The sequence below is a fragment of the Pygocentrus nattereri genome, chromosome 25 (genome assembly GCF_015220715.1).
Source record: "Pygocentrus nattereri isolate fPygNat1 chromosome 25, fPygNat1.pri, whole genome shotgun sequence".
NCBI lineage: Eukaryota > Metazoa > Chordata > Actinopteri > Characiformes > Serrasalmidae > Pygocentrus > Pygocentrus nattereri.
The window spans coordinates 14669450-14691219 of NC_051235.1; the positions used below are offsets into that span (position 1 = coordinate 14669450).

Genomic DNA, 21770 nt, shown 5'->3' on the forward strand with positions numbered 1-21770 from the left:
CTAGCTTGGCACCAGAAACAGCCATCTGGCCCTAATTATCCCTTAAACATGCTTTGTTATACATGACAACTCTGATCTGACAGCATCTCTACCAGTGTGTGAAACGCAGTGCCTATGGCTAGAGAGTGGAATGACAGATTAGACTGCATCAGTCACAGGGAGTTTGATTTGAATATCACTGGATAAAATGAAAGACCAGGGGGAAATAAAAGCCTCACTTGATCTTTGGAGCTGTCAATTTTCTGATTTTCTGAGTGCGATTTTCCTACTGACCCTCATAAAGGGAATGATTACAGAGGCACCTTGTAGGAGGATCAGCTTTGAAAGGAAATCTGCTCTTTTGAAGAGAAAAATGAACATCCAAAGGCAAATTTCCGGCAGGCCACCGGATACGTCGGACAGTCTAAGAAATATCCAATCGGTCGACACATGAAAAACCCATCACTGTGTGTGAACCGGAGATTTCTTCATTATCCCCCAGTCTCCATTCATTTCTGAAGATGATTGTTCTAATATGGACAGAATGACGCCATGAGCTTGCACTCATTCAGAAACACAGCAACATCTGACAGTCTCCATCAAACCTACACAGCGGCATTGATGTCTTTAACAGGGGTGAATGACAAAATGAAGTCTCCCTCTGTGTTTGCTAATTCCACCTTTCTCCAAGTAAACTGCCTGGAGACAGAATGACAGAAAAATATTTCTCCTTCCCTGCCACACTGTACTAAGGAGTGTTCTCTGCAACTGACACACTTTAGTTAAGCAGTCTGCTATCGACTTGACTTGGCCCGTTATTGTCAGTAATTGTCTGAGCAATTTGTATCAAGGTTGTGTAGACCCAAGCTAACTGTGCTAAGTGTAGCCTACACATCAGGTCCCTGTAGACCTCTTCCATGCGACAGAGAGCTAGAAAAACAGGTCAAACACACTGGCCTAATGAAGACAGATGACTGTGGAGAGCTGTGCTGTTACATGGGTTGGGAAAGATGCTTGGCTACTGCAGTGTTTTTCTGGAGCCAGTGTATTCCAATTTATTTTGGTGCCACACATTTTCCCATCTGGCATCAGGCTGAGGTTGAGAATCAAACACAGTATTTTTCATTGATCTCAATGTAAAACTTAAGCAGGGTGACAATTCATAGCTGAATCTAGAATTTAACCTTGTTGATCCATGCACATCACTGGTGATCCACTCTGAGAATTTGGCAATGGCCAGAGTGGAACATATCAGCATGCAGACCTGGCACTTTCTGTCTACCATGTTTTTTATCAGTATATAGAAGACGCACGTGTTTGCCTTTGTTAGATGTACTGTGATTGCGCAGGCTCGTTCAGAGCACACGTTGGATTGAAAAGCACTTATTATTGGTTTGTTTAATTACAGTAACAACAAACTGCAACTTATGCATGACTTATATTTTTATTCTTGTGTTTCTTTTTCAAAAAGGTTGTGTCACACAATTTATTGCATCAACCTTACTGCACATTCTTACAATGTTGGTTATCAGCTAGATTGGACAGTATATAATGTGTTACTTATGACATTATCTGCCTTTGCAGTGCTGATATTTTATGTATCTACAGTCAGTAAATGTTTTATGATGTGCTGATATCGATATGATACTGATATTTTTTTCTATTTGGATAAATCAAAACACTCACATTTTAGAACGACAGTTCTAAATCATTTTGCAGGTTTTGCCACATCAAGGGATAACCCCCCTGTTTCTAATGTACTGAAGGTCACAAGCGCAACATGCAGCAATATAATTGCAATTTAAAATTTTATTTCATGTATCATGCAGCTCTAGTGTAATAAGAAAGTGCTACATTGTGAACTAAACAGTAGGTGATCAAGATGTAGAATTAGTCCACAAAGTGCTTTTCATTGTGAGGTCAATTATGTATAATATAGAAGACGGCAGTACTGCAAAAGAGGAAAAGCAGCTCTGCATTATCACTTCCATACACTAATATATTGTGTTTCCTTTATAATTCCAGGTCTGCTCCATAACCTGCATCAGTGTAAATGGTGCTGTTCTGTATTCTGAGTCTGTTAAAGTCATCATTTCATCTGCCTTTTGGAAAGATGGAAGAAAAGACTGTTTCATGTTGAAATTTTTTTGGAGTGGGGATGATTGACGTGAAACATTAGTGGTGACCATATACTTAGCTTGATGTTGTCCTTCAGCAAACCAGCATGTAAAGAGGAATGCTTCCACGTTTGCTTGTTGTTTTAGCTTCTAAAATAAAAAAGATCCACTTAAAAGTGGGTTTCCCTTTCCATAATAACTACTTTGCTGCTTAAACCAAGCGCCTTCCACCTCACCCTGAAATGAAATCCCTTAAAACACGGCACAATTCCAGTACTTCTTTATTCTGTCATATTTTGCATTTCCTTTGATCTTCCTGCCTGTTTCCCTGCATTTGGGAGAGGAATAATTTTACAGTGCATCTGAACGAATCCTTTAGTGTGCCTTTGTTCTCAAGCTCTCTAAAATGTCACCATAATGACGAGAAATGAATGGCGAAGATTAGGCATTGTAATTTCCCCCAACGCTGCTATCATAATCTCAGTGTTCTTTTGAAATGGAAAATGTTTAAGATGACAGTTCAGGTGTAAATGTGGGGAGAATAAATGAACAAGGTACTCAGAACAGATTGCTCTTGTCAGCAAGTAGAAACAAACCCTTTGCGAATGTGGAGCTGTCAAGCCATTCCATGTTTAAAAGCTTATTTTGCTACAAGGTTGTCAGTTAAGTATGAATAGGGAGTAATTGATATACATTTGATACGTGAGTGTGTTGTTGCTGAATAGCTACACCTGTCTTTCTGCCTATAAATCCAGTCTTCAGTTGTCGCTTAACATCTGAAATCTGAAACTAAGGTCTCTTCATGTAACAGGTGAATAAAACCTTAGATTACACGTGTTTACCATGTCAATACACTTGCCAGAAAGAAAAAAGCAGAGATAAATGTTGCATCAAACCTAAACCAAACATGCACGTCCTCACAGTCCTGTAATTTACGCTAATTAGCTCCAGTCACACTGTTAATCTTCCCCCGACCTGTTGATCGCTTCGTTTCTCGACACATTTCTGGAGGGCGGCCACAGCAGCATTTTCAGCAAGGCCCTTTTGTCAGGAGCGCCAAGCTACACAGCCACAAATTGGAATGTGGCACAGGCCTGGGAAGGCAGCCAAGATTTAAATTAGACAATAACCTTTGCCCCCTCCCCCCCAGTTTCCTCTCCGCAGCTGTAGGCTGATCCATTTGTTTAATACACTGAAGCCCTGGCAGAATAATGGACTGATATATGATTCAGCTCTTAGCAGTTTGTGTTTCACAGATTTATAGAGACTGAACAACTGGCTGGCGATGTAGTGGCCGTAGTCTTATCGAAAGGGCAATAAATGAGAACGGGGCAGCCGGGAGTGGGCAAACTGTCCTGCAGCGTTGTTTTCCTAAGTGTAGTAAATGTGCGGCAGAGGCTCGTGTGCAACGGAAAGGAAATGGAAAATAGTGTTGGCTAACATCAAGGAGAAACAGGGTTTTTACAGTTGAATGAGCATATCAAAGTAGTAGTGCATAAAATGGCTTTCAGAAGAGATGCTCCAAAAATGCACAAACTACACGCGTAATGCTTTTTGAGGATGAACGATTCCTGTTTGAAAATGGCCTCTTTTGAAGTGTTCTGAACACTGCTGTTCTGACACAGCTACATTCACTCTTTAAATGTGGGATCTTGCTTGCGTGTGTGTGTGAGCATGCTATTGTAGAGGAGCTTGCTTGTGTGCTAACATATATATAATTATATGTATAAATGTGCTTCTTGTATGCATGTGCATACCAGTGTTGGGTATTGGCCATTAGTTCTTGATATGATACTGTTAAGTCATGATTTGATCATGAAGCCTACTGTAATAGCAGCTGGATCACGATGGTTAAGGCTCAAATTCTGAAAAGAATTTAAGTAATGTTAACTGTTAAACTTTTAAAAAGGGACTAAATGAACTGTCCATTGCAATATCTTAACAAAGCATGAGCCAGTATCTTAAATACAAAACTTAAAATACCACTGACTTTTGACTGAAAATTAAATAAATGAAAGGTGGTCTCTGACTTTTGCACATAATGTATATAGCAAATGGTGAGTCAGGTACAGAGGATATAGAAGAGGATTTCTGTGAAAAATCATGAACACAGTTCAGTAATCATAGTGTCAGTACAGTGTATATGCATGTGCCTGTGTATGTGTGTGATGTTGTGAGAACCTGCTCCAGCATTTCAGAAGGTCTAACTCTAAACCCTTTTGTGGCAAAAGGCCAATAGTGCTACGCTCCACAAGTTCAAAGATGACACTTCGAGCTGAGTTTGAGCCCCCTATAAGAATAAACAGAAGGAAGCTGGACTGCACTGAGCTGTGACTGCCGGGAGAGAGGGAGAGCAGAAGGAGGTAATGGGGGTTCTCATTAATTGGAGGTGTTTAGACATGACAAAATGGCCTTACTGCAAAGAACAGGTCTATTACACCACAATAACAGATGCTGGGCCAGTGGGTGGCAGCTGATGTCATCAAACTCATTTGAGTCTTGGTCAAAAGAATTGCTACACCAGAATGCATTTCAAGGCGTATGGCTTTGAGTGGTTCAGTAATGTTAGAAATTTTGGACTGCGTATTTGGGGAGGACCAATGTACACATACATAAACGTTTATTTTATGTGCATTTCGGAAAATGTAACACCTATTTTTGTATGAATTAATACATTTTAGTCTAGTAACTCATCATTATCTAAACATTTTCAATCACGTTATTTTCATTTCCATTTCCATGGCTATGGTAAAAGTAACACATTTTGAGAACTCATAGGCCATTTTTGGCTAAATTGGCTATCATGGTGAAGATGAGTAAATAACAAAATTTATACCAAATATTCAAAACTTTTAAGCAGCAGCACCTCAAGTGAAACGTGCTTTGAGGAGAGCATGATTGATTTAACACTAATTTAAATACAGTTGCTTAGCTATGCATTAGCAGACAAATGATGAAATGAGGTGACATAGTTGGTTTGCTGGCACTAACATTAAAGTTGCCCAAAGTTAACAAACGTTATGTAACATTTATAATATGAATGCATGAAATTGTGTCTACAATAACATGAGATTATAAACAAGATGTCTAATGGTGTGTTGACAGCTAACTTAATGTTATTAGTATGTGTGTGGGTGGCTCCGACTTCATAACGCATCTCATTCTAGGAAACTACACTTTGAACTTGCGATTGTTTAAGAGCTACTCATGCTTTCAACTTTTTCTACTTTTTGCCAGCTTTTTCTACTTTGTCAGGAGATCTTTTCACTGTGGCTTTGCAGGAGTGTCTGTTGTGATTGGTCAACCAAGGGGTTCTGTAATCCAGTCAGTCAAATTCTGACTCATTAGATTCAGTTTTATTATGTTCTGCCAGGCCAGGGTTGCTTGACTGGGATAAATTTCAGATTCTAAAGACAGAAATCCATCTAATCTGATTAAAAACAGAAGTCATGCAATGAACAGGTTGAGGTGCATTTTTATTACCTGGGGTCAATTTCATGTCACACCCATGCCAGGAATCAGACAAAAGGACAGCTCCAATTTCATTGTGCACTCTCCAGTTACCTGAGCTCACTTAAGCGAATGTGTCTCACACCTGATGCCTAAATTAGTTTCAAAGAGAGTGCTTATTAATGCAGCAATCTTAAAATTAAAGGTTGGAGGGTAACGTAACCCAAAGGAGCTAGCTGTGCCTTTGGAGAGTTTACTTCAGTCTAAAATGCTATCGGCAGTCTGTTGCTAAACACCGCTGTGTTACCGTGCTCACCGCAAGGCCCTAAAGAGCTGCTATCACATGTACTTTAATCTGTCTAAGTACTGAACACAGATACAGAACGTTCACTGTAATAGGGATCCAGTGACGTGTGATAAAAAATCGAAGAGAACGGAGCTGCTTTTAATTGGACTGTCAAGGGTTAAAGTGGCCCCTTTGTGAACAGAAACAGCTCAGAAGGAATGCACAATGCAGAGAGAGAGAGAGAGAGAGAGAGAGAGGGATTGGAACAGCCTTTGAATGAAACTGTCAACTGCTGATTCCAGGTTTATGATAACATCAGCTCTTTTCTCTGCTTGTCACATGCTCTGTTTTTTTCTCGTTTCTCTCTCACTCTCTCTCACTCTCTTCATCTTTCTCGCTGGTTTTCTCTCACTTTCTCTCTGCCTGTGTCTTTTCAGGCCAGTGTTTAGTTTTTATCTGTGAGGTTGGTGTTAAAAAAGAAAAACAGGGCGTTAGAGAACGACAGAGAGAGAGTGATGGAGAGAGTTTGGCTCTAATGTGCAGTCTCTTACAGGCAAGCTGTAACCTCTTGCTGAGTTTAAGGCTGGTATGTAATGATTTGAGCTCTAAACTGAGTTTTAGCAATCGATTCCTCTTGTAGATCAAAACAGTCTAGCTTTAGCTCTCTGCATGGCCCTGCTGGACCAAAGAGCGAGCTTACAAATGTACTACTGTGTGTGTGTGTGTGTGTGTGTGTGTGTGTGTGTGTGTGTGTGTATGTTTGTTTGTGTATATGCGTATGAATGTGTGTTTATGTGTGTGTGTGTGTGTGTGTGTGTGTGTTTGTTTGTGTATATGCGTATGAATGTGTGTTTATGTGTGTGTGTGTGTGTGTGTGTTTGTTTGTGTATATGCGTATGAATGTGTGTTTATGTGTCTGTGTGTGTGTGTGTGTGTGTTTGTTTGTGTGTGTGTGTGTGTGTGTGTGCGCGCTCCATGTGAGACTGCCTGCCGCTTTTGAATAGCCCTTGTGATCTGTTATGGCCAGCTGCACATGCTCTGCGCTGTATTGGTTTGTAAATGAGAGTACATTTAGTGTAGAGAAACCTCCGAAATCAAAGACAACCCCCACTGAGCCTCTCCTTACCCACAATGCAACTGCAAGTACCTCCACCCCTCTGTCCTGTCCAAGCCGACCAATGAGAGGCCTCGAGCTGGCAGGCTGCCAAATCTTAAAAGAAGATAATAAAACAAATGCTGGAGTGATTGAGTGAGTGAATAGGTAAGAGAATGACTGACTGTGCAAGCTGTAACTTTTATTCTTCACAATGTTGAAAAATTCTTCCTCACCTCTAGACCTCGCATTCAAGCAGACCACTGTCCTGACGTCAGCCTTCAGTCAATAGGGTGTAGAAATGCATCAGTGTATTGTGATGGATCTGTCTCGGGTGGTGACTCATTTGTACCATTTTTAGGCTATTATAATTTGTCAGTTATAATATTATTCAGTAAAATCCTGAGTCATTTGTACACTGAAAAATCCCCCCAAAATGTTTGGACTATCGTATTTGTCTTTTTTATCCACTATGTATAAATTGTAAGTAATAATTTCATTACTGTAGTGAAAAATCAAATGTTAAAATAATTGTATCAAAACTTTAAACTGTTACCAATATAGTCAATTCTAGGGGTTTTATATTTGCTATCTTTCTTGGAAACTACAAAATGGGGAAAAAACAAACAATAATGTATGTATGTTATAGTTGATGCTTGTGGTGCAGACACATATTTGTACTTTTGTGACATGATTTTGATATTTAAATGTTCCAATGGGTTAAAAGTGGAGACACTCAAGGTTTTAAATGAAGCAGTTCAAATTTTTCTTGTATTGTTTTCGCTCTGTAAGATTTAATTCTATATAAGATTCTAAAAGATTTTATTTGCACATGTTATTTTACCTTTTTTAGTTTTAAGTTGGTTTAAAATGTGTATTGTTTTGAGCCAAACCAGTCTATGTGGTATATATTTATGGCTCTGGATATTTTGACTCATAAAATATAAAAAATTAAAAATCAAATCTTAACCTCAAAATAAAAAATACCTGAAAATATGTACATTACACCCCTAGTGAACAGTTTAATAATATTACTTTGTTTTTCAAAAGTAATTCAGACTGGCAAAATGGTCCAATTGAATCAACTTGTGATTAAATTGAAATTTTACGATCTTATAGAATCATAATTGCATCAAATCTTTGTAAAATCAAAGATTTACACCCCCACTGATCACCTTTGTCCCAGCTTGACGTGAACAATCTTCAGATTCGTTGCATTTCAATGCATTTGAGTGCAGTCTATTACGCAAACATAATAGCCATATCACTGCTGTGATTTCCCCTTTGCTGGCCTGTGGTCATGCGCAACGCAGACCTTGCCCATCTTTTCACCGCTTGCCGGTGGAATCAGTGCGATGGCTAGGGCAAGAAGGGTTCAGGATGGTGCAATATTGTCCGTACCTGGGGTGTGCAAATAATTTAACACTTTATAATAGATACCAAGCAGTTTATTTCCCCGTGGACACATGTGCATAAGAATATGCCTGCTCTAAGGTTATGAAAGCCTGTTTGGCCAAGGCATAAACAAGGAAGTGGGATTGCTAGGGAACACAAAGCCGGACAATAACAGACAGAAAAAAATGAAATGGCCACTAACATGGTGCTTTTTATGCGTGTGCATGTTTGATGTTTGCCACAGTGCATCACAGGCCATAGTTTGTTGTTTTGCATGTAATGAATCTACAGCAATGTCGTCTTTAGACATCTAGAGTTTATTTTCATTTATTTTCATTTTGGGATCCAATTTAAATGCATAATTAATATTTAATTGCATAGTTACAAAAGGAGCTGCGTCTATTTTTCGATTAACATTGATGTTAAAGTGCTCACTTCCAAGCTGTAAGCACAACAGTCATTTCCTATCAGATTCAAAGCATAATAAAAAATATTGTCTCCTTTTGTGCATTGGGCCTGCATTATTTCAGTGTGGCCGTATCGGAGAATCTGATTGGTTTGCTCGTTAGTGAGTTTAGGGGTGTGTTCTCGTGCTCGTTACTTTGCTTTAACGAGGCGCTCTCCATGCCCTTCTCGTCCAGTTAATTACAGAGGCTTCATTGTCTGATCTGACCCACTTCACTCTTTTCTTCTCCATCATTCTCTCTCTCTCTCTCATTCCCCCATCAGGGCTAATCTGCTTTGGCGTCCAGCTCAGCGTCACCCCGCTGTGAGCGCACTAGCATTTACACCCTCGCTGAGGGTGTGAGAATAATACACTCTGCTGCCCTTCTACTTCTACTACCTCATACTCTACCTCTCTCTGTGCACTTCTATCAGTCGTTTTCGTTTTTTTATGTTCTCTTCTTCCTTTTTATCTCCCACTTTATTGGATAATAGTGAAGTACAGTAGCAAAGGACCCATCACTACATTGAGCAAAGTCACTACATGCAAGTGCTTGCTTTTGCAAGCAGAAGTTAATATTCATGAGGTTTGTGATGTGTGCGGGAGAGAAGCTCAGGGGGCCAAGCACAGCAGGTGATAGGCTAGAGAGTTCTGTGAATTCTGATGATTTGAATAATTAATTTAAACACAATAAAACACACGCACACTCGTTTTTATACAATATCAGAATGTGGGGTCATAAATAAGTATTATAACTGTGCAGGAAGGTGTTGGTGTTCTCAGAGCAGTGGACTGGAAGCCTAAAAGTCCAGACCTCAACAAGATGTGTTCAGGATTTCTTGGATTTTGAGAACTCCTAAGACTGAGCTGTGTGGGAAAATATCCCTGCAGATTGAATAGAGCGACTAAAATAAAAGGTGTTCTCTGACGTCTGCACAGTACTGTATGTGTAACTACCTGTATGTAATAAACATTTTCTAAACTAAACCCTGCACCTAACCCTTACCTGAACCTCAGTAGCCAAAAAAATATTTTTACCCTTTTTGGTCTGAAAAATGTGCCAAGAAACATTTAAATATTGTAAAAACAATATTTACACACACACACATGCGCGCACACACACACACACACACACACACACACACACACACACACACACACACACACACACACACACACAGCCACACTACTTGCTGTGTTTGTGTTGCAGCTGCACTCCCATTATTGATGAAATGAGGCATGCACTTCCCACAATGCACTGTGTGAGCACACTCTCTCTCTCTCTCTCTCTCTCTCTCTCTCTGTCCATTGTGCATTTTTTGCTCTCAGTAGCTCCTTGTGGGACTGCACACACTCACTTTCTCTTTTTCTGTCACTCTATCTCTCCTCCCATCTCTGCATTGCTCTGGCTGCTCGGACAGGGACATGTCTGGACTTCCGCTTGGAAATCTTAGAGAAGAGTCAGAGCACTTCACTGATAACAGAACAGAGAACAAGAGAGAGGGAGAGAGAGAGAAAGATACAGATGAAATAAGTGATTCAGTGAAAGGATGATGAAGAGGGTCATTCATTTTCTTTTCTGTTTGGGACAGATGTTCAGTTGATTGTTGAGGGTTATTGTGTGTGTGTGTGTGTGTGTGTGTGTGTGTGTGTGTGTGTGTGTGTGTGTGTGTGTTTTATCCTTTTTCTACAGTACTGCATCAGGTGAGAGCTCGGCCTGATCACCCAAAGTCACCTGCTCTGCCAGATGCTTTGAGGCATGTGCGTGTGTGTGTGTTTCTGCAGAATGCTGTAGCTTTTTGACATTTACATTTAAGCTCATTCTCTCTCTCTCTCTCTCTCTCTCTCTCTCTCTCTCTCTCTCTCTCTCTCTCTCTCTCTCTCTCTCTCTAGGGCATAGACTAATTAATGGATACCATTCGCAGTTGATTAGCTACAGTTCCTTCAGTAATTACATTCGCATACTAACCACTCAGAAGAAAAGGGGGCTATAACAAAGCAGCAGAAAAAAATGAATGCTCTTCTCATTTTCCTCTGATCTTAATTTGTTTCTGTTATTGTTTGTCCTCCAGAAAAAAGAAAGCAAATTCTTCTGCTGGCTTTGCGTACAGAAGTGAGTCTTGTATTAAAGCCATGAAGACAGACTGAGGAAACTCTGAATTGCACCTTGCAGCTCATATGTACATGTTTTGTGTGTGTGCGTGTGTGTGCGTGTGTGTGTGTGTGTGTCCCTGGGGGGCCTACTGTTCTGGTCCCTCCAGCTGCTGCCCCTTAATTCTTTATGATGCTGTTGCATTGTTCTTACCTGTCAGTGTGATGGCCTCTGTGCTAGAATAAAAAAAGATTTCCTAACAAGTGTAGATGAACGTAGGCAATAAATCTAATACTTTTATCTCATGGGATTAATTATTGCACCTGGCACTTGCAAGCCATTTCTGTATGCTACATTTATTTCAGTTAGTTTTTGTCTGAAATGTAAATATTTTCACCCCATTTGGAGATAATTAAATGTTTAGCATACATAATACACTACTGTTCAAGTTTGATCAGTGCTTTTAATAATATAAAAGCAAGTTTGATTCAGATAAATGTTTAAAAATATTGAAATTGTAGCAAATATGTGTCACTGGCTATGTTAGGGCTTTTGTACATCAAGGTCTGATATTTCTTATGTTGTTATGCTGACAATATAATTTGTAAGGAAAAACATTGTATGAAATTAGAAAGGAATGAAAATAAAAACATTTTCATTAGTGGTCTCAGACTTTTGGACCCCAAAGTTGGGTACATATATAGCTTAGTGAGTTTAACATTGTGTTTGTGGGAGGTACAAAAATGAGTAAGTGTAAAATGGATGCTTATCTCAGTAAAGCTGACCTGTCGCTGTAGTGGTTAAGCTTCTCTCTAGAGATCGGGTTTGAACCCCAGGTTGCAATCTTCAGTAGTACAGCAATACTGACTGTGTTCTATGTGAACAGGCGTGATGGTGGGACTCCCCACTTATCTGTGTGGTTGTAAACCACATATCTTTCAAAACTTTGATTGTAAAAGTACCGTGACTATTTACTCAAGAATCATTGCAAACTCTTTCTTGTATGCTGCATTTCACAGGATGATTTGGGGAAAGAAATTTGCACAATTGTTCCTCTTTACCAAAATGAAGTCAATTAACCAAGACATGTTTTGTGTCTGAGGTTTACTTCTTCTTTTAGTTCTGCAGGAACTAAACCAAGACTTATTAAGAATTAAGCTCATGAAATAAAAGTAATGCAGTGCCATGTTTGCATCACCGGGTCCGCATTGTCCCTCTGGGTTACTCAACATTAATAACATGCCTGTGCATTTCAGCTTGCTCCTTTGTGATGCAAAGCTGGACTGTTTCTTGAATACGGATGAGAACTGAAGAGTGGATTAGATCAACTCCTCAGACCTCCCTCTGTATGCAAGAGGAGAAAAGTGTGTGTCTGAGAGTGAGAGAGTTCCTACTTTATGTAACATTGCAGAGAAAACCTCAAAACATATGCAGTTTTTCACTATCCTGCTATCCTACTGGTCACCAAAGCCTGCTGCACAGTTCTAAGCAAAAATCTCTGTTTATGTTGGTGTGTGAATGATGTAAAATGTCTGTCTAACATTCTTTACTTCTGTGTTTTGTTGCAGTTCGGGAACAACAACAACTACATGAACATGGCTGATGCAAACGGGTCTCTGCTTGCAGGCGGCGATGTAAGTAGCTCCGCAATGCTGCACCACCACTAGGAAAGAGCTCATTATCTTTCATTGTAAAAAGCTGTGTTAAACATCAATGGGTCAAGCTTTGTTAGCTCCAAAACAAGAACTACATTCGTAATCCTCTTCAGATGTAATATTGTTTTGTCTCATTAGCCGCAGATTATTTTCAATGATAATTACTGTCTTTACGTACTGTACTGCTTCCAGGGATCCTGTTTTGGCAGGCTGAATACTCAAACCCCCATGGCAATGTTTTAGGGTTGAATATACAGTATAGTGTTCTGTTTACTAAGCGCTTAGAGACTCACATATTAAAGTATTTCTCAGTGACTGTCCAAGTTCACATCCTCTGCAGCTGCAGCACTTGTTTTCAAAAAAAAAAAAGTGTAGGCACACCATTGTAAGAAAAAGTTTCTGAACCCCTTTAATTATATTTAATCTGAGATTTAGCATTTCTACATGACTGTCTTCTTATTTAGAAAACAGCATTTACATTGCCACATCTAAAAAATGGTTTAAACAGTCAAGATAATTGATGGCATATGTTTGACAAGACTCTTGTATTAAGTCATTAGTTAATCTCTTTTACTGGTCATATCCTCAACCAAAGACCTTTCATGTATTCTTTTATGCAAAACTGTTTCAGTTAGTTTAGAGTGCCTTAGCTCTAGAATTTAGAATACAACTTGGAATTCTTTTAATGTCCAGGCATCAAAGCAGCCCCATACCATTATACTCCCTCCACCATGCTTGACAAACACAAGACTGTGTGCATTCAATATAAAGTTAAACTATTATATAATCTGTCCACATAATACTATTTCAGACAGCAATCACACAACAATTAGTTTTTTTTTTTCGGGGGTGGGGGGGACACAGTTTCCTTTGTGGTTGCCTGCAATACACATCACTCTTGCTTATTGTTTTTCAGGACAACAACACCCACACATAAGAAGCTTGCTGATCTCTATCTGTCCCTAGAGTTCTTTGACACTACAGCCCTTGTTCTGATTATTGTAGGACATTCACTCTTAGAGAGAAACAGTGGTGCTGAATGTCTTACATGAATAAGCTATTTGCTTGAGCATGAACTGATACAGGCACATACCTTTTGTTAACTTTTGCAGTAACTTTTGAAAAATTTAGTATTTCCATTGGTCAGTATAATGCACTTAAACATAATACTGCTGTGAACCAGAATTGTGTAGCATTTTAATAAATGCACAGGTCAAATCTATGCCTGAAATGATAATACCATACTCCAGTTACCCTCTAATTCCACCTGGATTAGCATTACAGTGAATTCTAATATGTATTTTTAGAGGGTAACAAATGCAGTGAAGTGAATAAAACAGATTTTCCATCATAGAACCTCAGTGTTGATTATATGTTCTGCTCTTCCAAGTACAACAAACAAACGTATATAGGTATACATATCACCTATATCAATATAGGTGATATGTAAAACCATCAGTCGTATCTAATCATCAGTCCAATGCAGATACATATTTCTAAACAATTATCTGCCGATGCTGTTATGATTCTGATAACACGGTGCATCCTTATTATCATTAATGAAAGTCTGATAATTCCAGGAGTTTCAGAGGCGTATTTTCTCACAAATGTGTGCATATATACAGGTGTGGAAAAAGAATATTCATATAATAGATACCAGTAACTGTCCCCAACCGGAAAGTGTGAAGCATTAATATTCTCACTCTCAGAACTGTAAAAAGCACAGAAGATACAGAAGGGAAAGGGACAGTCCTCATTTGCCACCAACTCAAACCTGCACTGGCTTGAAAACAGGCACACAAGACTGTCTGGCTTGATAAACATGTGACATGGCTATTGATCTTGCATTAGTCTTGAGTGCAGATGACACTGGCTTTGTTTCAGTGAGGGCTTTGTGCCTGGAGTGCAGGTAAGATGGGATCGAAACTAGATGCAAAGATGAGTTTGAGGTGGTGTAAACACCAGATGGTTGATGTGTTGGGGCTTCAGACTTCTAACAGACTCAAGCGATGTTTTGGAAGTTTAAGATGTAAAAAAAAGAAACATTGATGTATTCATATAGAAGCATAAACAGAAGAGAGATGCAGACAGGCTCTCATAAAATATCCTTTCATTCATAAAGAGCAGAAAAGGAGATAATTTCTCCTTATTTTCTTTACATCTCTGATTTCTCACATGTACATGAGAGTTCTTGTCTAATTTGGAAGAAAGAAATACAATTTCTGCTTAGTTTACAGCTTTCCTTTTTTGCTCTCTCTTTCTCTCTCTCTCTCTGACTGTCAGAGGCTGCCAGTGTGACTGAAATACATTTATCATAAATTCTGCACCTCTGTAGCTCTGACTTGCTTCAGTAACACTGTGTGATTGTATTGTAAGATGAGAGACTGCACTGGTTTTATAGCTTCAAGCTTGAGTAACTGTTTCTCATGTATAACACAATCTTGGCTCACTCTAACACACTGTACCACACACTCTGCTCAACCATCTCCCCAGCCCCTATCAGATTTCCAGTACATTTTTGTAGCACTGAATTTGGAAGATACTACAAATATTCAAAACAGTACTGATAAAACCCATGCAGTGTTTGTTTATGTACACATTTTAGCTCATTAAGTTCCCCTTTCCAAGATCATGATGCCAAGTAACAGTGTATTATGTTGGCCACTAGGGGTGTAACAGTGCACTGTGACATTGTGATATTTCACTGATGATGTGCATTATGCAGATTAAGGCTCATGTTCATGATACAATACAATACATATTTTGATACAAGCGTCATGATACAATATAAAAAGAATGAGAAAACATGTCAAAATTAAAAAAATCTTACACTTAAAAAAATAATGGTGACTTGATGCAGATGTGTAGATTGGTTCCATATTAGTAAATTATATTAAATCAACTCAATTCTTGCTAAAAATGAGTGAATTTAAAGAAAAACTGTGTTGATATAGCACACTTTGTTCATAAGGAACACACACACACACATTTTCTAAGCTGCTTCTCCCTCAGGGTCGCGGGGGGTGGGGGGGGCGGATGATGGAGCCCATCCCAGTGGTCATTGGGCAGAAGGCAGGATATCATGCGGAACAGATAGTAATTAAAAAATGTTTTTTTTTATTTTACTACTTATTTTACTGTTAGACTGCAAAGCAATTTGAGCTTCTTTGTAAATGAGAAGTGTACTATAAAGAAAGTATATTATTATTATTATTATCATTTTTATTATTATTAATGTTTACTTGAGAAAAAGAATAGTTAAGTGCAATAATGGGTACATGAACAATGCTGTGAGAGCTTTTAAGAACTATAATATAGTTATAGTTAACTCTGGGTAAATTAGGTTCATTAAACAAGACACATTGGTGTCTGACATTTGATTCTACAAGAACTACAGGGCTAATGTAGCTAAGAATTAATGAAAGCCTGTGTGGTCAAATTAGCATTAAATAAAATGCATTCGTTAAACTATTTTTCTTTTGCCTCAGATCACAGTGAGTTTTTAAGGGATTTTCTGTTTTAAGTAACATAGTTGCTTATGTGTTTTGGATATGGTATGATGTTCCGCTATCTATAAAAGTGAACCAAAATATGCCACATAGCTAAAAATAGCAGGGGCAGGCATCTTGAAGACTCTCCATTGTCTGTTCTTTAGGATTTTATATAATTGACCTGATATAGATAATCGTATGGCATACAGTATCAGAAAATTTGCCAAACTACTCTTTTTGAACTGTGGACATATTGGAAAATATCAGACATCGTATGAGCGTGTTGTGGCCATGCTAAGGTGTTCTGTGATGCTCATTGCTGGGGAAAGCCCAGCTGTGAGGCCCCTACAGGTGCGGTGGGGTCTACTAGCCTGGTAGTTCTATCTCATTTCCATTTTATCAAAAGGAACAACTGTTTCCCCTTCCACACTGCAGATGCCACGCTGCTGCAGGACAACTAGCGTGGAATTTGAAAAAGCAGAAGTGCAGAAACATATTAGCGTGTGTGTTTGCTATTGTTTCTTGTAACCTGACCTTAAGAGACATTAAGCAGACTTTGCCTTTCTATGTGGTGTAATTTGACAGTGTGATGGGTTTTTGGTGCGCCCAAATGCTTCGGTAATCTACTTAAAGTGTCAACAGAGAGAGAGAAAAAGAGAGAAAGAGGGTTGTGGGGGGGTTGGGGATGTTGGGGGTTAGGATTCTGCAAGATCTTCTTAGCATTAACCAACTAGATTGCTCTGCCTTTACATTTGCAAAACTAAACAGTCCACATTAGAGTCTTAGAATTTGCATGCACACTGTTATCATTTGCATATATTGTTCTCCTTTTGCTCCAACTAATAACAGTGGAGAAGCATATGAAATCTATGCTGTTGAAAACAGCTCTCTTAGTGGTTTGAAACGAGCGTAGACTGTTACGACTCTAAAGCAATTTCAAATGGCCAGGGACACAATCTAGAGCCTTTATACAAATGAAAACCTAGTGCAATGCATACAGCATAAAGCAAACACCCTTGCTTATTCTAAAATGTAGTTGCTCTTCCTTTAGAGATGGCATCAAAATCCATATCAGGCCAATACCCGTGTTATTGCTGTTATTGCCTGTGTCACATATCTGATTGAAAAAAAAGAAGAAATCTTATCTAATCCTGTAATTAATTTAACTTGAAATTGCAGAATTGTAGGGCAGCACAAAGTACAACCTCAATTCCAATGAAGTTGGGACATTGTGTAAAACATAAATAAAACCAGAATACGATGATTTGCAAATATATTCAACCTATATTCAATTGAATACACTTGCTTTTTGCAAATATTCACTAATTTTGAATTAGGTGCCTGTAACATGTTCCAAAGAAGTTGGAACAGGGGCAACAAAAGACTGGGAAAGTTGAGGAATGCTCAAAAACACCTCTTTGGAACATTCCACAGGTGAACAGGTTAATTGGAAACAGGTGAGTGTCATGACTGGGTATAAAGGGAGCATCCCTGAAAGGCTTAGTCATTCACAAGCAAGGATGGGGCGAGGTTCACCACTTTGTGAACAACTACGTGAGCAAATAGTCCAACATTTTAAGAACAATGTTTCTCAACGTGCAATTGCAAGGAATTAAGGGATTTCATCATCTACAGTCCATAATATCATCAAAAGATTCAGAGAATCTGGAGAAATCTCTGCAAGTAAGCGGCCTAAAACCAACATTGAATGCCCGTGACCTTCGATCCCTCAGGCAGCACTGCATTAAAAACCAACATTATTCTGTAATGGATATTACCACAGGGGCTCAGGAACACTTCAGAAAACGTCGCTCCATCTACAAGTGCAAGTTAAAACTCTACCATGCAAAGTGAAAGCCATATATCAACAACACCCAGAAACGCTGCCGGCTTCTCTGGGCCCGAGCTCATCTGAGATGGACTAACGCAAAGTGGAAAAGTGTCCTGTGGTCTGACGAGTCCACATTTCAAATTATTTTTGGAAATCATGGACGTCGTGTCCTCCGGGCCAAAAGGGAAAAGGACTGTCCGGATTGTTGTCAGTGCAAATTTAAAAAGCCAGCATCTCTGATGTTGTGGGGGTGTGTTAGTGCCCATGGCATGGGTAACTAGCACATCTGTGAAGGCACCATTAATGCTGAAAGGTACATACAGGTTTTGGAGCAAATTATGCTGCCATCCAAGCAACGTCTTTTTCAGGGGCGTCCTGCTTATTTCAGCAAGACAATGCCAAGCCACATTCTGCACGTGTTATGACAGCGTGGCTTCGTAGTAAAAGAGTGCAGGTACTAGACTGGCCTGCCTGCAGTCCAGACCTGTCTCCCATTAAAAATGTGTGGAACATTATGAAGCACAAAATACGACAATGGAGACCCCGGACTGTTGAACAACTGAAGTTGTACATCAAGCAAGAATGGGAAAGAATTCCACCTTCAAAGCTTCAACAATTAGTGTTCTCAGTTCCCAAACGCTTATTCAGTGTTGTTAAAAGGAAAGGTGATGTAACACAGTGGTAAACACGCCCCTGTCCCAACTTCTTTGGAACGTGTTGCAGACATCAAATTCAAAATGAGTGAATATTTGCAAAAAAACAATAAAGTTTATCCATTTGAACATTAAATATCTTGTCTTTGTAGTGTATTCAATTGAATATAGGTTGAAAAGGATTTTCAGATCATCATATTTTGTTTTTATTTATGTTTTACACAACATCCTAACGTCATTGGAATTAGGGTTGTAGATAATTTAATAACAGAAGCCACATGTAGCTTAATGTTAACATACAAGCAACAAAAGTCTAGCTAAGTACAATTTCATTAAATAGGTTAATTTTTTGCAGATGTGCACTGTAAGTGAGATCTATTTGACTTGAATAAAACATTGCTTTACTAAATAAGAAAATCAGAGTTTTACATGAGTTGTTTAGATATTTTTTTCCTATATGACACTAAACATGACTTTTAGCTGACCATGTTAAATGAAGGCTTCAGTCTAAAATAGGTCATTTTTAAGCGTAGTACTTTTTAAAGGAAAGAAAATGTATTGGCCGATGCTCAAAGTGATATGTAGTATCGTGACATCATTGATGTCTTTAGACATCAACTTAACAGTTACATTTAAAGAACTATTTCATCTGTATTGAAGCTAACTCAGTCGTATTTGGTTCCATTTGGCAGTATCTCCTATCACACCCATTCAGGTTACCCACATGAAACTGCTCGTAAATATGTTGAGATGGATTTCAGGGAGACCACATTTGCAAGACTTTTACCACCATGTTGTCATTTGAGGAGCGCAGCGCTCTCTGCTTTCCTGACATTGGAAGCTCCACTCCATCGATCCAGTCAGCAACTGTGTGCTGTAATTGCAACACATTGCCTTTATGACAAGTGCTGGTTATTGCTCTGCTGAATTAGATTACCAGGTTTATGGAGAGACTCTGGATATTCCTTTGTGATCTCTGCATTTCTGAGCCCAGTACATTAATCACACTTTTTGAAAAAGGGTGCAACAAATGGTTCTTTGAGTGACGCTACAGAACAAAGACCTTTTGGTTCTCTAAAGAACCTTTTTGGAAGTCTTAAAAAGTCTGAAAATGTCTTAAAGGTTTAAAGGACATTAATGTAATATGATGGCTCTACCTTGATTTAAGGGTTACTTCATATGACCTTTAGATTCTTTAAACTTTGAAGAGGTTCTGTCATTTTACAGAAATGAGACATCTTGTAAAAGGCTCTTAAAAGAACAAATGGGTCTTCTGTGGCATCAAGCAAAGAATCCTGTTTGGGTATGTAGAACACAGTGAATGGAGCTGTTTGTTTACATTTCATGTTATTTCTTAACCCATTGAAGTAATGTAATTTTGCTGTACTGGTTTAATGTGAATGTTTAAGTAATTAAATATATATGTACAGTGATTTACATTCAACTTACATTCTTTGTTGATGGGTTCAAATAAAAAATGGTTTCATCAAATTCAAATAGTTTGCTCTCCATGGTTGACCAGAGGATGGGTTCCCCTTTTGATTCTTGCTTCCTCTCGAGGTTTTTTCCTCTTACTCTTAGGGAGTTTTTCATTGCCACTGTCACCATTGGCGATGCTCATGGGGGGTCAGACCTGGAATTTTTTAGAAAGCTGCTTTGTGACAACACCTGTTATAAATTTTGACTTGATTTGACTAGTAAATGTTCTCTTCTTCTACTTGTAAACACAAGTATGGTATTAGAGATTAGAGGTGATGAATATTAAATTACAACATGATTTTTTATCACTGGCAATAACTGACTTATGGTTAAAGCTTACTAACACATTAACGTGTGGCCGAAATGGCTGTTGTGCTATACTGTTTTTCTAAAGAGCCCCCCTTACAGTACGCTGCAGTACGCTGCATTTAAAACACTGATTTGTGTTATCTGTTGTCAGGACATGGGGTCATATGTATAGTACTTTGTATCAGTCTTAGTAAATTGTTTTTGCTTGTTTTCATTTTTTTAACATTAGGATAAAATCAAACAAACATTAATGCAGTGAAAAGTAACAAGAATTTCTTGTGCTTTTGGCTAGTTAGATGATCACAGTCTTAGTTCTCGACTTCTCCTTGATGCCCACAGCCATTGCATAGATTTGTTGAAATCCACCATCAGAACATCTGATTTAATTTAATGAAGCACTGATTGGTCAAACTAGGTATTGAATAACTACAGTGGTTAAATGAAAACTTTTTACATACATAAAATCACTACTTTTTGCATTAATGTTATTTGTATTTATTCTAATATTTATCTCTTATTTCAATATTTGCTTAGAAGCTTTTTCACAGTACTGTATATCTCTGTATGTATTGTATAAGGAGCTACAGGTGTATGCCAAGATTTAAACACTTTGGTCAAAGTGCATGTTTTGTTGATATTCTAAGTGAAAATGAGAACACATCCTCTATAGAGAACACACTTATATATGGCATTTTATGCTCATTTCAGTGCACAGTTTCTGTTTATTTGCTGGAAAATAAAAAAAATGAAAATATAAAATGTGCCATTTTTCCACAAAGTGCTAAATTCAGCAAATGAGCAGTAACTGTTCAGTAAAATGTACAGAACCTTTGCATAAGACTGTATATGCAGTAAGAATTTTCTAAGCTTAACCCTAAACAGAACCCTTAGCTTAACCACAGTGACCAAAAAGAAGTGATTAAGCTTTTCCTAAAGGAGGACCAATTTAGCCCAGGTTAGCCCAGTTTTTCTTTGTCATTTTTTATGTTAGAGATAGTTTTGTCATAACATATGAAAACAAACACAAGTGAGCACACTGATAGCAATAACATATAGTAGTAGCGAGTTCCAGAAAAAAGTTCCAGTCTGGCATCTCTTTCCAGCACAACACACTGACACAGACAGCTGACAACTCCCAACACTAGACCCCCTAACGGACCACCCCTCCCACACCCCCCCAACTGCATGTCTCAATTCACATTTACACACAAACCCCACTGTCTCCTGCAGCAGATGTTAATTTGGATCATCATTAGCAGTGGGACAAGAAGCACAACCAATCTCATTGTAGTCAGTGATCTGTCTGGTTCTCTCTCAGACCTTTTTATTCTCCCCTTCTTCATCCTTCTTTCCTTTGCTTTGTTATTCCTAAAGGTCATGGCCATGTTTGTTGTGCTTTCGCTCTGCAAATCAACATGAAAGAAACACAACATGCGGCCTTTGGAAGTTGCATCAGGAGCTTTGCTTAGCTTTGTGTTTTAGAGATATTTAGGTC

The 21770-nt window shown here is 38.6% G+C and overlaps 1 protein-coding gene across 1 annotated transcript in view; it reads left to right on the forward strand.

Moving 5' to 3' along the window:
- tox3 (TOX high mobility group box family member 3) overlaps positions 1-21770 on the forward strand; it is a 62625-nt gene that overhangs the window by 19776 nt on the left and 21079 nt on the right. The window contains exon 2 of the mRNA XM_017693221.2: positions 12426-12491. Within this exon, the coding sequence (XP_017548710.1) occupies positions 12426-12491 (66 nt within the window). The remainder of the gene's footprint in view (positions 1-12425; positions 12492-21770) is intronic.